Raw genomic sequence first — 13,312 nt, 5'->3', positions numbered from 1 at the left:
AATAGCACCGGAGTGTGTTATTACCTCTCTGGCAGAGTTTGAGGAAGAATCTACCAGAGTTTTGCTATGATTTTAGCCGGAGTAGTTAAGATCATATTGCTGTTCTCGGCCATCTGAGGAGTGAGGTAAACTTCAGATCAGGGGACAGCGGGCAGATGAATCTGCATAGAGGTATGTAGCAGTTTTTATTTTCTGACAATGGAATTGATGAGAAAATCCTGCCATACCGATATAATGTCATGTATGTATACTTTACACTTCAGTATTCTGGGAGAATGGTACTTCACTAGAATTACACTGTAAGAAAGACATAAAGCTGTTTAATAACTAGAGATTATGTTTAACGTTTTTGCTGGAATGTAAAATCGTTTTCATTTACTGAGGTACTGAGTGAATAAATGTTTGGGCACTATTTTTCCACTTGGCAGTTGCTTAAATCTGTTTTTTCTGTCAGTTTCTGTTCTCCCTCACTGCTGTGTGTGTGGGGGAGGGGCGCTTTTACTATGCATCAAATATTTCAGTCAGCAACTCATTGTATTCCCTGCATGATCCGGTTCATCTCTACAGAGCTCAGGGGTCTTCAAAACTTATTTTGAGGGAGGTAATTTCTCTCAGCAGAGCTGTGAGAATTATAGTTTGACTGAGATAAAAACTTTTATTCTGTAATTTGTTTCCTGCTTTCAGAAATTGTTATCTTTGCTAATGGGATTAAACCTTTGCTAAAGTTGTGTTGTTTACAAGGATTGAGGCTATAACTGTTTCAATTTATTAATTTTTAACTGTCATAGATCTTCTGTGCTTCTTAAAGGCACAGTACGTTTTAATATTATTCTATTTGAATTGTATTTCCAAGTTGCAAGTTTATTTGCTAGTGTGTTAAACATGTCTGATTCAGAAGATGATACCTGTGTCATTTGTTGCAATGCCAAAGTGGAGCCCAATAGAAATGTATGTACTAACTGTATTGATGCTACTTTAAATAAAAATCAATCTGTACAAATTGAACAAATTTCACCAAACAACGAGGGGAGAGTTATGCCGACTAACTCGCCTCACGTGTCAGTACCTACATCTCCCGCTCAGAGGGAGGTGCGTGATATTGTAGCGCCGAGTACAGCTGGGCGGCCATTACAAATCACATTACAGGATATGGCTACTGTTATGACTGAAGTTTTGGCTAAATTACCAGAACTAAGAGGTAAGCGTGATCACTCTGGGGTGAGAACAGAGTGCGCTGATAATATTAGGGCCATGTCAGACACTGCGTCACAGGTGGCAGAACATGAGGACGGAGAACTTCATTCTGTGGGTGACGGTTCTGATCCAAACAGACTGGATTCAGATATTTCAAATTTTAAATTTAAACTGGAAAACCTCCGTGTATTACTAGGGGAGGTGTTAGCGGCTCTGAATGATTGTAACACAGTTGCAATACCAGAGAAAATGTGTAGGTTGGATAAATATTTTGCGGTACCGACGAGTACTGAGGTTTTTCCTATACCTAAGAGACTTACTGAAATTGTTACTAAGGAGTGGGATAGACCCGGTGTGCCGTTCTCACCCCCTCCGATATTTAGAAAAATGTTTCCAATAGACGCCACCACAAGGGACTTATGGCAAACGGTCCCTAAGGTGGAGGGAGCAGTTTCTACTTTAGCTAAGCGTACCACTATCCCGGTGGAGGATAGCTGTGCTTTTTCAGATCCAATGGATAAAAAGTTAGAGGGTTACCTTAAGAAAATGTTTGTTCAACAAGGTTTTATATTGCAACCCCTTGCATGCATTGCGCCGATCACGGCTGCAGCGGCATTCTGGATTGAGTCTCTGGAAGAGAACATTGGTTCAGCTACTCTGGACGACATTACGGACAGGCTTAAAGTCCTTAAACTAGCTAATTCATTCATTTCGGAGGCCGTAGTACATCTTACTAAACTTACGGCGAAGAATTCAGGATTCGCCATTCAGGCACGCAGGGCGCTGTGGCTAAAATCCTGGTCAGCTGATGTTACTTCTAAGTCTAAATTGCTTAATATACCTTTCAAAGGGCAGACCTTATTCGGGCCCGGGTTGAAAGAGATTATCGCTGACATTACAGGAGGTAAAGGCCATGCCCTGCCTCAGGACAAAGCCAAAGCCAAGACTAGACAGTCTAATTTTCGTTCCTTTCGTAATTTCAAAGCAGGAGCAGCATCAACTTCCTCTGCACCAAAACAGGAAGGAGCTGTTGCTCGCTACAGACAAGGCTGGAAACCTAACCAGTCCTGGAACAAGGGCAAGCAGACTAGGAAACCTGCTGCTGCCCCCAAAACAGCATGAATTGAGGGCCCCCGATCCGGGATCGGATCTAGTGGGGGGCAGACTTTCTCTCTTCGCCCAGGCTTGGGCAAGAGATGTTCAGGATCCCTGGGCGCTAGAGATAATATCTCAGGGATACCTTCTGGACTTCAAATACTCTCCTCCAAGAGAGAGATTTCATCTGTCAAGATTGTCAACAATCCAGACAAAGAAAGAGGCTTTTCTACGCTGCGTACAAGAGCTCTTGTTAATGGGAGTAATCCATCCAGTTCCACGATCGGAACAGGGACAGGGGTTTTACTCAAATCTGTTTGTGGTTCCCAAAAAAGAGGGAACTTTCAGACCAATCCTGGACTTAAAGATCCTAAACAAATTCCTAAGAGTTCCATCGTTCAAGATGGAGACTATTCGGACAATTTTACCTATGATCCAAGAGGGTCAGTACATGACCACTGTAGATTTAAAAGATGCTTACCTGCACATACCGATTCACAAAGATCATTACCGGTACCTAAGGTTTGCCTTCCTAGACAGGCATTACCAGTTTGTGGCTCTTCCATTCGGATTGGCTACAGCGCCAAGAATCTTCACAAAGGTTCTGAGTGCTCTTCTGGCGGTACTAAGACCGCGGGGAATCTCGGTAGCTCCATACCTAGACGACATTCTGATACAAGCTTCAAGCTTTCAAACTGCCAAATCTCATACAGAGTTAGTGCTGGCATTTCTAAGGTCACATGGATGGAAGGTGAACGAAAAGAAAAGTTCACTCGTTCCACTCGCAAGAGTTCCCTTCCTGGGGACTCTTATAGATTCTGTAGAAATGAAGATTTACCTGACAGAGGACAGGCTAACAAGACTTCAAAGTGCTTGCCGCACTCTTCATTCCATTCAACACCCGTCAGTGGCTCAATGTATGGAGGTAATCGGCTTAATGGTAGCGGCAATGGACATAGTACCCTTTGCACGCTTACACCTCAGACCACTGCAACTGTGCATGCTAGGTCAGTGGAATGGGGATTACTCAGACTTATCCCCTTCTCTGAATCTGGATCAAGAGACCAGAAATTCTCTTCTATGGTGGCTTTCTCGGCCACACCTGTCCAGGGGGATGCCATTCGGCAGACCAGACTGGACAATTGTAACAACAGACGCCAGCCTTCTAGGTTGGGGTGCCGTCTGGAATTCCCTGAAGGCTCAGGGACTATGGAGTCAGGAGGAGAGTCTCCTGCCAATAAACATTCTGGAATTGAGAGCAGTTCTCAATGCCCTCCTGGCTTGGCCCCAGTTGACAACTCGGGGGTTCATCAGGTTTCAGTCGGACAACATCACGACTGTAGCTTACATCAACCATCAGGGAGGGACAAGAAGCTCCCTAGCTATGATGGAAGTATCAAAGATAATTCGCTGGGCAGAGTCTCACTCTTGCCACCTGTCAGCAATCCACATCCCGGGAGTGGAGAACTGGGAGGCGGATTTCTTAAGTCGTCAGACTTTTCATCCGGGGGAGTGGGAACTTCATCCGGAGGTCTTTGCCCAAATACTTCGACGTTGGGGCAAACCAGAGATAGATCTCATGGCGTCTCGACAGAACGCCAAGCTTCCTCGTTACGGGTCCAGATCCAGGGATCCAGGAGCAGTCCTGATAGATGCTCTGACAGCACCTTGGGACTTCAGGATGGCTTACGTGTTTCCACCCTTCCCGTTGCTTCCTCGATTGATAGCCAGAATCAAACAAGAGAGAGCATCAGTGATTCTAATAGCACCTGCGTGGCCACGCAGGACTTGGTATGCAGACCTGGTGGACATGTCATCCTGTCCGCCTTGGTCTCTACCTCTGAAACAGGACCTTCTGATACAGGGTCCCTTCAAACATCAAAATCTAACTTCTCTGAAGCTGACTGCTTGGAAATTGAACGCTTGATTTTATCAAGACGTGGGTTTTCTGAGTCAGTTATTAGTACCTTAATACAGGCTAGGAAACCTGTTACCAGAAAGATTTACCATAAGATATGGCGTAAATACCTACATTGGTGTGAATCCAAAGGTTACTCTTGGAGTAAGGTTAGGATTCCTAGGATATTGTCTTTTCTACAAGAAGGTTTAGAAAAGGGTTTATCTGCTAGTTCATTAAAGGGACAGATCTCAGCTCTGTCCATTCTGTTACACAAACGTCTGTCAGAAGTTCCTGACGTCCAGGCTTTTTGTCAGGCTTTGGCCAGGATTAAGCCTGTGTTTAAAACTGTTGCTCCACCATGGAGTTTAAACCTTGTTCTTAATGTTTTACAGGGCGTTCCGTTTGAACCCCTTCATTCCATTGATATAAAGTTGTTATCTTGGAAAGTTCTATTTTTAATGGCTATTTCCTCGGCTCGAAGAGTCTCTGAATTATCAGCCTTACATTGTGATTCTCCTTATTTGATTTTTCATTCGGATAAGGTAGTCCTGCGTACTAAACCTGGGTTCTTACCTAAGGTAGTTACTAACAGGAATATCAATCAAGAGATTGTTGTTCCTTCTTTATGCCCAAATCCTTCTTCAAAGAAGGAACGTCTACTGCACAACCTGGATGTAGTCCGGGCTCTAAAATTTTACTTGCAGGCAACTAAGGAATTCCGACAAACGTCTTCTCTGTTTGTCATTTACTCTGGGCAGAGGAGAGGTCAAAAAGCTTCCGCTACCTCTCTTTCTTTTTGGCTTCGTAGCATAATTCGTTTAGCTTATGAGACTGCTGGACAGCAGCCCCCTGAAAGAATTACAGCTCATTCTACTAGAGCTGTGGCTTCCACTTGGGCCTTCAAGAATGAGGCCTCTGTTGAACAGATTTGCAAGGCTGCAACTTGGTCTTCGCTTCATACTTTTTCCAAATTTTATAAATTTGACACCTTTGCTTCATCGGAGGCTATTTTTGGGAGAAAGGTTCTTCAGGCAGTGGTTCCTTCTGTATAAAGAGTCTGCCTATCCCTCCCGTCATCCGTGTACTTTTGCTTTGGTATTGGTATCCCAGAAGTAATGATGACCCGTGGACTGATCACACTTAACAGAAGAAAACATAATTTATGCTTACCTGATAAATTCCTTTCTTCTGTAGTGTGATCAGTCCACGGCCCGCCCTGTTTTTAAGGCAGGTAAATATTTTTTAATTTATACTCCAGTCACCACTTCACCCTTGGCTTTTCCTTTCTCGTTGGTCCTTGGTCGAATGACTGGGAGTGACGTAGAGGGGAGGAGCTATATGCAGCTCTGCTGGGTGAATCCTCTTGCACTTCCTGTAGGGGAGCAGTTAATATCCCAGAAGTAATGATGACCCGTGGACTGATCACACTACAGAAGAAAGGAATTTATCAGGTAAGCATAAATTATGTTTTTAAAGAAATCTTTGCAAAATTCACCCACATATATTTCCTAGGATTTAAGATATTAAAACTGATTTCTTGTTTTCATAGAATGGTGTATAATGTATAGGCAGTAGCAACTGGCCGCTGTCTTAAAACATTTTCTATTTTTTCTAATTTTTTTTATATATATACCCTAAAATCCAGGAGTGGCAAACCTATGTCCCAAATTGTTGATATTCTTCTAAAAAAATTATCCTTAAAGGTATATGAAACCCATTTTTTTATGATTCAGATAGAGCAGATTTTAAACAAATTTCCAATGTGCTTCTTTTATCTATTTTTGTTAAAAAGGATACAAAGGTAGTCCCAGGAGATGCTGATTGGTGGCTGCACATATATTCCTCATGTTATTGGCTCATTCTATGGGGCCAATTTATCTTTTGTCTGGCGGACATGTCCGCTTTTTAAAAAATAAAATCTGAATTGAATAGTTTATTGGGTCTGTACTGCAAAATACTTTGCAATGCAAAGTATGCTAACAAAGGCCTACTTTGCATTTTTTAACCATTTTATTGCTATAGTTATGATCCATGCATAGTCCATAGAGAGCATTTACCAGTGTCAATGTCATTACAGAAAATGGCACCACACTAATGCATGTGAAGCCGATGGGGGATATTTATCAAAGGTACAGTGCGGATCAGGTCTGACAGACCTCGCTGAATACGGAGAGCAATACGCTCTCCGTATTCAGCATTGCACCAGCAGCTCTTGTGAGCTGCTGGTGCAACGCCGCCCCCTGCAGACTCACGGCCAATCGGCCGCCAGCAGGGGGGTCAATCAACCCGATCGTACTCGATCGGGTTGAATTCCGGCAATCTCTCTCTGCCTGCTTCATAACTGCTGTTTCTGGCGAGTCTGAAGACTCACCAGAAACACGGGCCCTCAAGCTTCATACAAAGCTTGATAAATGGGCCTCAATGTGTGTATGAAAATAAAGACTAAAACAGCATTTATATATATAAGTAAGAGTATATATTTACATACATAAAAAATATATAACATATATACAGTATTGGATATATAAAAAGTATACACACCCTTATGAAATGTAAACAAATTAAATTGCATGTTTTTGAAATGTAAAAACAGAAATAACAAGGTAAAATGTCAGACTTTTTCAATCTGTAATGTGATCTTCCAATAAACAAACATCCAGAGAAAAAAACTAAATTGTTAATTATTAGGAACATTTAAAAAATTAACCAACTCCACCCTTCATAAATCTACACACCCCAATCACCTAGTACTTTGTGAAAGCACCTTTTGCTTATATTACAGCAGCAAGTCTTTGAGAATAGGGGCTCCATTTATTAAAGGGACATTATACACTCATTTTTTCTTTGCATAAATGTTTTGTAGATGATCTATTTATATAGCCCATAAAGTTTTTTTTTAAATAAAAGTATAGTTTTGCTTATTTTTAAATAACATTGCTCTGATTTTCAGTCTCCTAACCAAGCCCCAAAGTTTTATGTGAATACCGTCAGCTACCTACTCCAGCTTGCTCCTGTTTGTGTAAAGGGTCTTTTCATATGCAAAAGAAGGGGGAGTGTCTTATTTCCCACTAGCAGTGGGCTTTCCAGCTACCTTTTCAACAGAGCCAAACTGACAGCTTCTAAATAAGTTTTCAAACAGTTTTATACTGGATTTTTATATCAGTATCTGTGCATCTTATTCTTTATAGTAGTGTCTATTACATGCAGTTATATGAAAATGAGTGTATACTGTCCCTTTAAGCAGCAGATGCTGCTTCGGAGCCCCATCATTTCAAGCTAAGAAGCAGCGGTCATATGACCGCTGCTCCTGAACTTGTCCGCCACCTGATTGACAGCCCCTGTTAGCGGCCGCCAGTGAGCAGGGGGCGGCATTGCACAAGCATTTCAACAGAAATGCTTGTGCAATGTTAAATGCAGACAGTGTATGCTGTTGGGATTTAGCGAGGTTGAGTGGACTATTAATAAATCTACCCCTAGGTCTCTTTTAAAGGAATAGGAAAGCCAAAAGAATTATGCAACTTGTTCAAAACTTCTATATATAATAAATCTATTTTTAATTTGGCCCTCTTTAAAGCTTTCTTTAATTTTCTTGTAATTTTATTTATAAAATAATTACTTCGCCAAACTAATTTTTTACTCGTTATATGGGCCCTATTATGATGTTCTATCTAGGTAGAAACATCATGGGGGCCCGCATGCGCATTAAAAATATTTAATTGCCCACACATGCGCAGAATTACTCTTTCTCTCCTTTCTTCAGGAGCACGCCACGATCCAGGCTCCGGATGCTGGGCGGACACGTGGATCGTGGCATAGACCCCGGAGGAAATGGCACACCAGAGCGCTGAAGTTCTGGGGACCGTGGAAGTTGCAGAGGAAGGAGCAACAGAAGATTTAACTGTGTAGTTTGAGGTAAGTATACAAAGTACCCCTAGACTAATGAGCATGTTGAAATAGTATATGGAGTACTACCCTAGATGAACAAACTACAAAGATGGCAGTTGTACATTTACATAAGTAAAGCGCAGGCAAACTCCTTATAAAGCATGTGCCCATGTAATGTGGGCTAAAATTAATATTGAAATGAAGGGACCCAGATGCTTCACCATTGGATGAGGGGGGTGGTAACGGGATTAAAAAACTATGCCTTCTTTTGTGGGCAGTCGTTATTGCTCCTTTCATGATAACTTTAAAATAAAAATCATGGTATGTAGAAGTTTCATTTTTCAACACAAACAATTTTAGTTGATAGATTATATAATAGTTGATATAATAATGTCTTTTAATTAGGTTAAATTTTGCATTGTTTCCTAACCCTTTAACTTTGCACATCTAGACTATAGAATTTGATCTTACTCTTCTGTGCAAAAAAGTTCTAGTTTCTTCAGATGGTGATTGGATCTCAAGTTTACAGCTCTATTTAGCTCTTCCACAGGTTTTCAATGAGATTGAGGTCTGGGTTCTGACTGGGCCATTCCTAGGCTTTGAGTCTCCTTTTCTGAAGCTATGAATTGGTCGGCTGGAATCTGTGCTTTGGGTCATTTGTTGAGTTGAAATGTGAAATTCCTCTTTATCTTCAGCTTTCTGACAGATATCAGCAGGTTTTGTGTCAAAATATCATATTTGGAGCTATTCATTATCCCATCTATCTTTACAAGAACCCCCAGACCCAGCTGAAAAGAAGCAGCCCCAAAGCATAATGCTACCACCACCACGCATCAAAGTCAGTATTGTGTTCCTTGGATGATGAGCTTTATTGGCTTTGTGCCAAATATGGTTTGAGGTGACTAAAGTGATCTTTACCATAATTTAGACAGGGTCCGATGTAGCCCAGACATTTGCAGAATGTGAGAAATGGTGGTCACATGCAAGGAGTGGCCGGTACCTTTAGAAATTCCTGTAGCTCCTTCAGCATTGCTGTTGGCCTCTTAGTAGCCTCCCTGATAACTTTTCTCCTCATCTACTTTGGAGGGTCATCCTGATCTTTGCAATGTCTCTGTGTTGTTACATTTTCCCCACTTATTGATGATGGTTTTGACAGTGCTCTATGGTTCATCCAGTGCCCTTGATATTCTTTTTTTATCCCTCTCCTGTTTGGTATTTTTCAACAATTATCTCTCACAGTTTCTTTGGCAACTCTTTATGGACCATGGCTCTCCCAGTAGGATGCAACCCCAAACATCCAAGCAAATCCTACAGCAACAGCTGACTTTAATCTGGGCTTAATCAGAATCAATTTAATTGATGGCATGTGTACACTACTTACCTACAGGCATGATTTAGAATGTGATTGGTAAACTGTCAACCCAGCTTGAGTTCCTATTATAAAGGGTGTACAGATTTAAGCATTCAGGGTGATGTAGATTTAAAATGTTCCTAATAATTAACTATTATCTTTTGGGGGGGATCCAAATTTTTGTTTGTTAGAAGATCACATTACAGTTGGAAAAAGTCTAACATTTAAATTGTTGTTATTTCTGACTTTACATTTCATAAGGGTGTGTATACTTTTTTATATCCAATATATATGTATATAAATATCTATGTTTAAAAATATATAAATAAAATTTATGTAAATAAATATATAAATCAATCCGTTTTTTACATTTCAAAAACCTGCAATTTCATAAAGTTGTGTAGACTTTTTATATTCACTGTGTGTGTGTGTAGGTATATATATATATATATATATATATACACATATACAGTATATAGATACACACACACATATACATCTTTACTGTGCAGCTATGACCCTGCTTGTGACAATCTAAGTGTTAGTGATTGGCGGCTCACAAAGTTATCCCATCCCCTCCTCCTTTTGCAGAATTAGTATGTGGTAAAATGAAAAGACTGATTTGTAATGAGTCCCTAACATGGATGTTGCTCTGAGTCCCAAAGGCTTACAGTTATGCCCATGACTGGAGGAGAGCATAGTTTGATTTTCTATATCCCTTTCAGAGGGTAAGAATGCCTAGACTCTGACCACCCTGCACTGCGGCTAGCTCATTTACCATTGCACAATCCGCATTGTGTGCAACAATACTTCCTGCTTGCGCACTGCCAATCGTGTGCAAGCAGTGGCTGTCAATCTCCCCAGTAGGAGATGTCCGGGGGGATTGAGACATGCCACTTAACAGTTGGCACAGCAGGTCAAGAAGCAGTGGTCTGATGACTGCTGCTTCTTAACTATCAGCGCAGGTTCTCCAAAGCTGCATTGCATTCCCAGCTTCTTAAGTGGAGCCCAGACTACAAATAGTGTGTCACCTTATTGGATGTGACATGACAGCTCAGGCTGACTGAGCAATAATGCAATAAAATGATGCTAGTGCAATGAGACATGATTTCTTACCTGTTCTGCCACCCAGCCCAGATGCCTGAGTTCTTCACTCGTGGCTCCTAGCATGCGGTGCGTCTCCGCCAGGACTTGCGGCAGCAGAGCAGTGATGTTATTGTGCAAAGCCTGAGACCAACTGAGAGCAGATGCTGAATCTCTACAGCAGAGTACAAGGGAATGACAACCATCTGGGGAGCGTAATTCCACCAGCCTGAAAGAGGAAAAGAGATTTTTTATGAACAACTCACCAGCGTAAACATATAACTGTATCCTGCACACTGGTACGTCTCATATAGATTATTTCTTTCATGTAATTAGCAAGAGTCCATGAGCTAGTGACGTATGGGATATACATTCCTACCAGGAGGGGCAAAGTTTCCCAAACCTTAAAATGCCTATAAATACACCCCTCACCACACCCACAAATCAGTTTTACAAACTTTCTACGTTGATATGCGCTCCGCAGCAGGTTGGAGCCCGGTTTTCCTCTCAGCATGCAGTGAAATGTCAGAGGGATGTAAGGAGAGTATTGCCTATTTGAATGCAATGATCTCCTTCTACGGGGTCTATTTCATAGGTTCTCTGTTATCGGTCGTAGAGATTCATCTCTTACCTCCCTTTTCAGATCGACGATATACTCTTATATATATACCATTACTTCTGCTGATTTTCGTTTCAGTACTGGTTTGGCTTTCTACAACATGTAGATGAGTGTCCTGGGGTAAGTAAGTAAGCTTATTTTCTGTGACACTCTAAGCTATGGTTAGGCACTTTTTTATAAAGTTCTAAATATATGTATTCAAATATGTATTCAAACATTTATTTGCCTTGACTCAGGATGTTCAACATTCCTTATTTTCAGACAGTCAGTTTCATACTTGGGATAATGCATTTGAATCAATCATTTTTTCTTACCTTAAAAAATTTGACTTTTTCCCTGTGGGCTGTTAGGCTCGCGGGGGCTGAAAATGCTTAATTTTATTGCGCCATTCTTGGCACGGACTTTTTTGGCGCAAACTTTTTTTTTCTGTTTCCGGCGTCATACGTGTCGCCGGAAGTTGCGTCATTTTTTGACGTTTTTTTGCGTCAAAAGTGTCGGCGTTCCGGATGTGGCGTCATTTTTGGCGCCAAAAGCATTTAGGCGCCAAATAATGTGGGCGTCTTATTTGGCGCTAAAAAATATGGGCGTCATTTTTGTCTCCACATTATTTAAGTCTCATTATTTATTGCTTCTGGTTGCTAGAAGCTTGTTCACTGGCATTTTTTTCCCATTCCTGAAACTGTCATTTAGGGAATTTGATCAATTTTGCTTTATATGTTGTTTTTTCTATTACATATTGCAAGATGTTCCACGTTGCAACTGAGTCAGAAGATACTTCAGGAAAATCGCTGCCCGGTGCTGGAGCTACCAAGCTAATTGTATCTGCTATAAACTTTTGGTATCTGTTTCTCCAGCTGTTGTTTGTATTGCATGTCATGACAAACTTATTAATGCAGATAAAATTTCCTTTAGTACTGTTACATTATCTGTTGCTGTTCCGTCAACATCTAATTTTCAGAGTGTTCCTGATAACATAAGAGATTTTATTTTTAAATCCATTAAGAAGGCTATGTCTGTTATTTCTCCTTCTAGTATACATAAAAGTCTTTTAAAAACTTCTCTTTTTTCAGATGAATTTTTAAATGAACATCATCATTCTGATACTGATAATGGTTCTTCTGGTTCAGAGGTTTCTGTCTCAGAGGTTGATGCTGATAAATCTTTGTATTTGTTCAAGATGGAATTTATTCGTTCTTTACTTAAAGAAGTATTAATTGCATTTGAAATAGAGGATTCTGGTCCTCTTGATACTAAATCTAAACGTTTAAATAAGGTTTTTAAATCTCCTGTAGTTATTCCAGAAGTATTTTCTCTCCCTGATGCTATTTCTGAAGTAATTTCCAGGGAATGGAATAATTTGGGTAATTCATTTACTCCTTCTAAAACGTTTTAAGCAATTATATCCTGTGCCATCTGACAGATTAGAGTTTTTTGGGACAAAATCCCTAAGGTTAATGGGGCTGTCTCTACTCCTGGTAAACGTACTACTATTCCTACGGCAGATAGTACTTCATTTAAGGATCCTTTAGATAGGAAAATTGAATCCTTTCTAAGAAAAGCTTACTTATGTTCAGGTAATCTTCTTAGACCTGCTATATTTTTAGCGGATGTTGCTGCAGCTTCAACTTTTTGGTTAGAAGCTTTAGCGCAACAAGTAACAGATCATAATTTTATAGCATTATTATTATTCTATAACATGCTAATAATTTTATTTGTGATACCATCTTTTTGATATCATTAGAGTTGATGTCAGGTATATGTCTCTAGCTATTTTAGCTAGAAACGCTTTATGGCCTAAAACTTGGAATGCTGATATGTCTTCTAAGTCAACTTTGCTTTCCCTTTCTTTCCAGGGTAATAAATTATTCGGTTCTCAGTTGGATTCTATTATCTCAAATGTTACTGGAGGGAAGGGAACTTTTTTACCAAAGGATAAAAAATCTAAGGTAAATTTAGGTCTAATAATCGTTTTCGTTCCTTTCCTCACAACAAGGAACAAAAGCCTGATCCTTCATCCTCAGGAGCGGTATCAGTTTGGAAACCATTTCCAGTTTGGAATATATCCAAGCCTTATAGAAACCTAAAGCCAGCTCCTAAGTACCCATGAAGGTGCGGCCCTCATTCCAGCTCAGCTGGTATGGGGCAGATTACGTTTTCTTCAAAGAAATTTGGATCAATTCCGTTC

At 40.5% G+C, this 13,312-nt stretch overlaps 1 protein-coding gene across 3 annotated transcripts in view; it reads right to left on the bottom strand.

The window, feature by feature from the left end:
* The window catches only part of SNTB2 (syntrophin beta 2), a 92,247-nt gene that overhangs the window by 50,319 nt on the left and 28,616 nt on the right, over positions 1-13,312 (bottom strand). For all 3 annotated transcript variants that reach the window (XM_053699416.1, XM_053699417.1, XM_053699418.1), the window contains exon 3: positions 10,542-10,737. In XM_053699416.1, the coding sequence (XP_053555391.1) occupies positions 10,542-10,737 (196 nt within the window). The remainder of the gene's footprint in view (positions 1-10,541; positions 10,738-13,312) is intronic.

This window comes from Bombina bombina, chromosome 1 (genome assembly GCF_027579735.1).
Source record: "Bombina bombina isolate aBomBom1 chromosome 1, aBomBom1.pri, whole genome shotgun sequence".
Taxonomy (NCBI): domain Eukaryota; kingdom Metazoa; phylum Chordata; class Amphibia; order Anura; family Bombinatoridae; genus Bombina; species Bombina bombina.
This window is presented reverse-complemented; position numbering and strand designations above follow the sequence as displayed.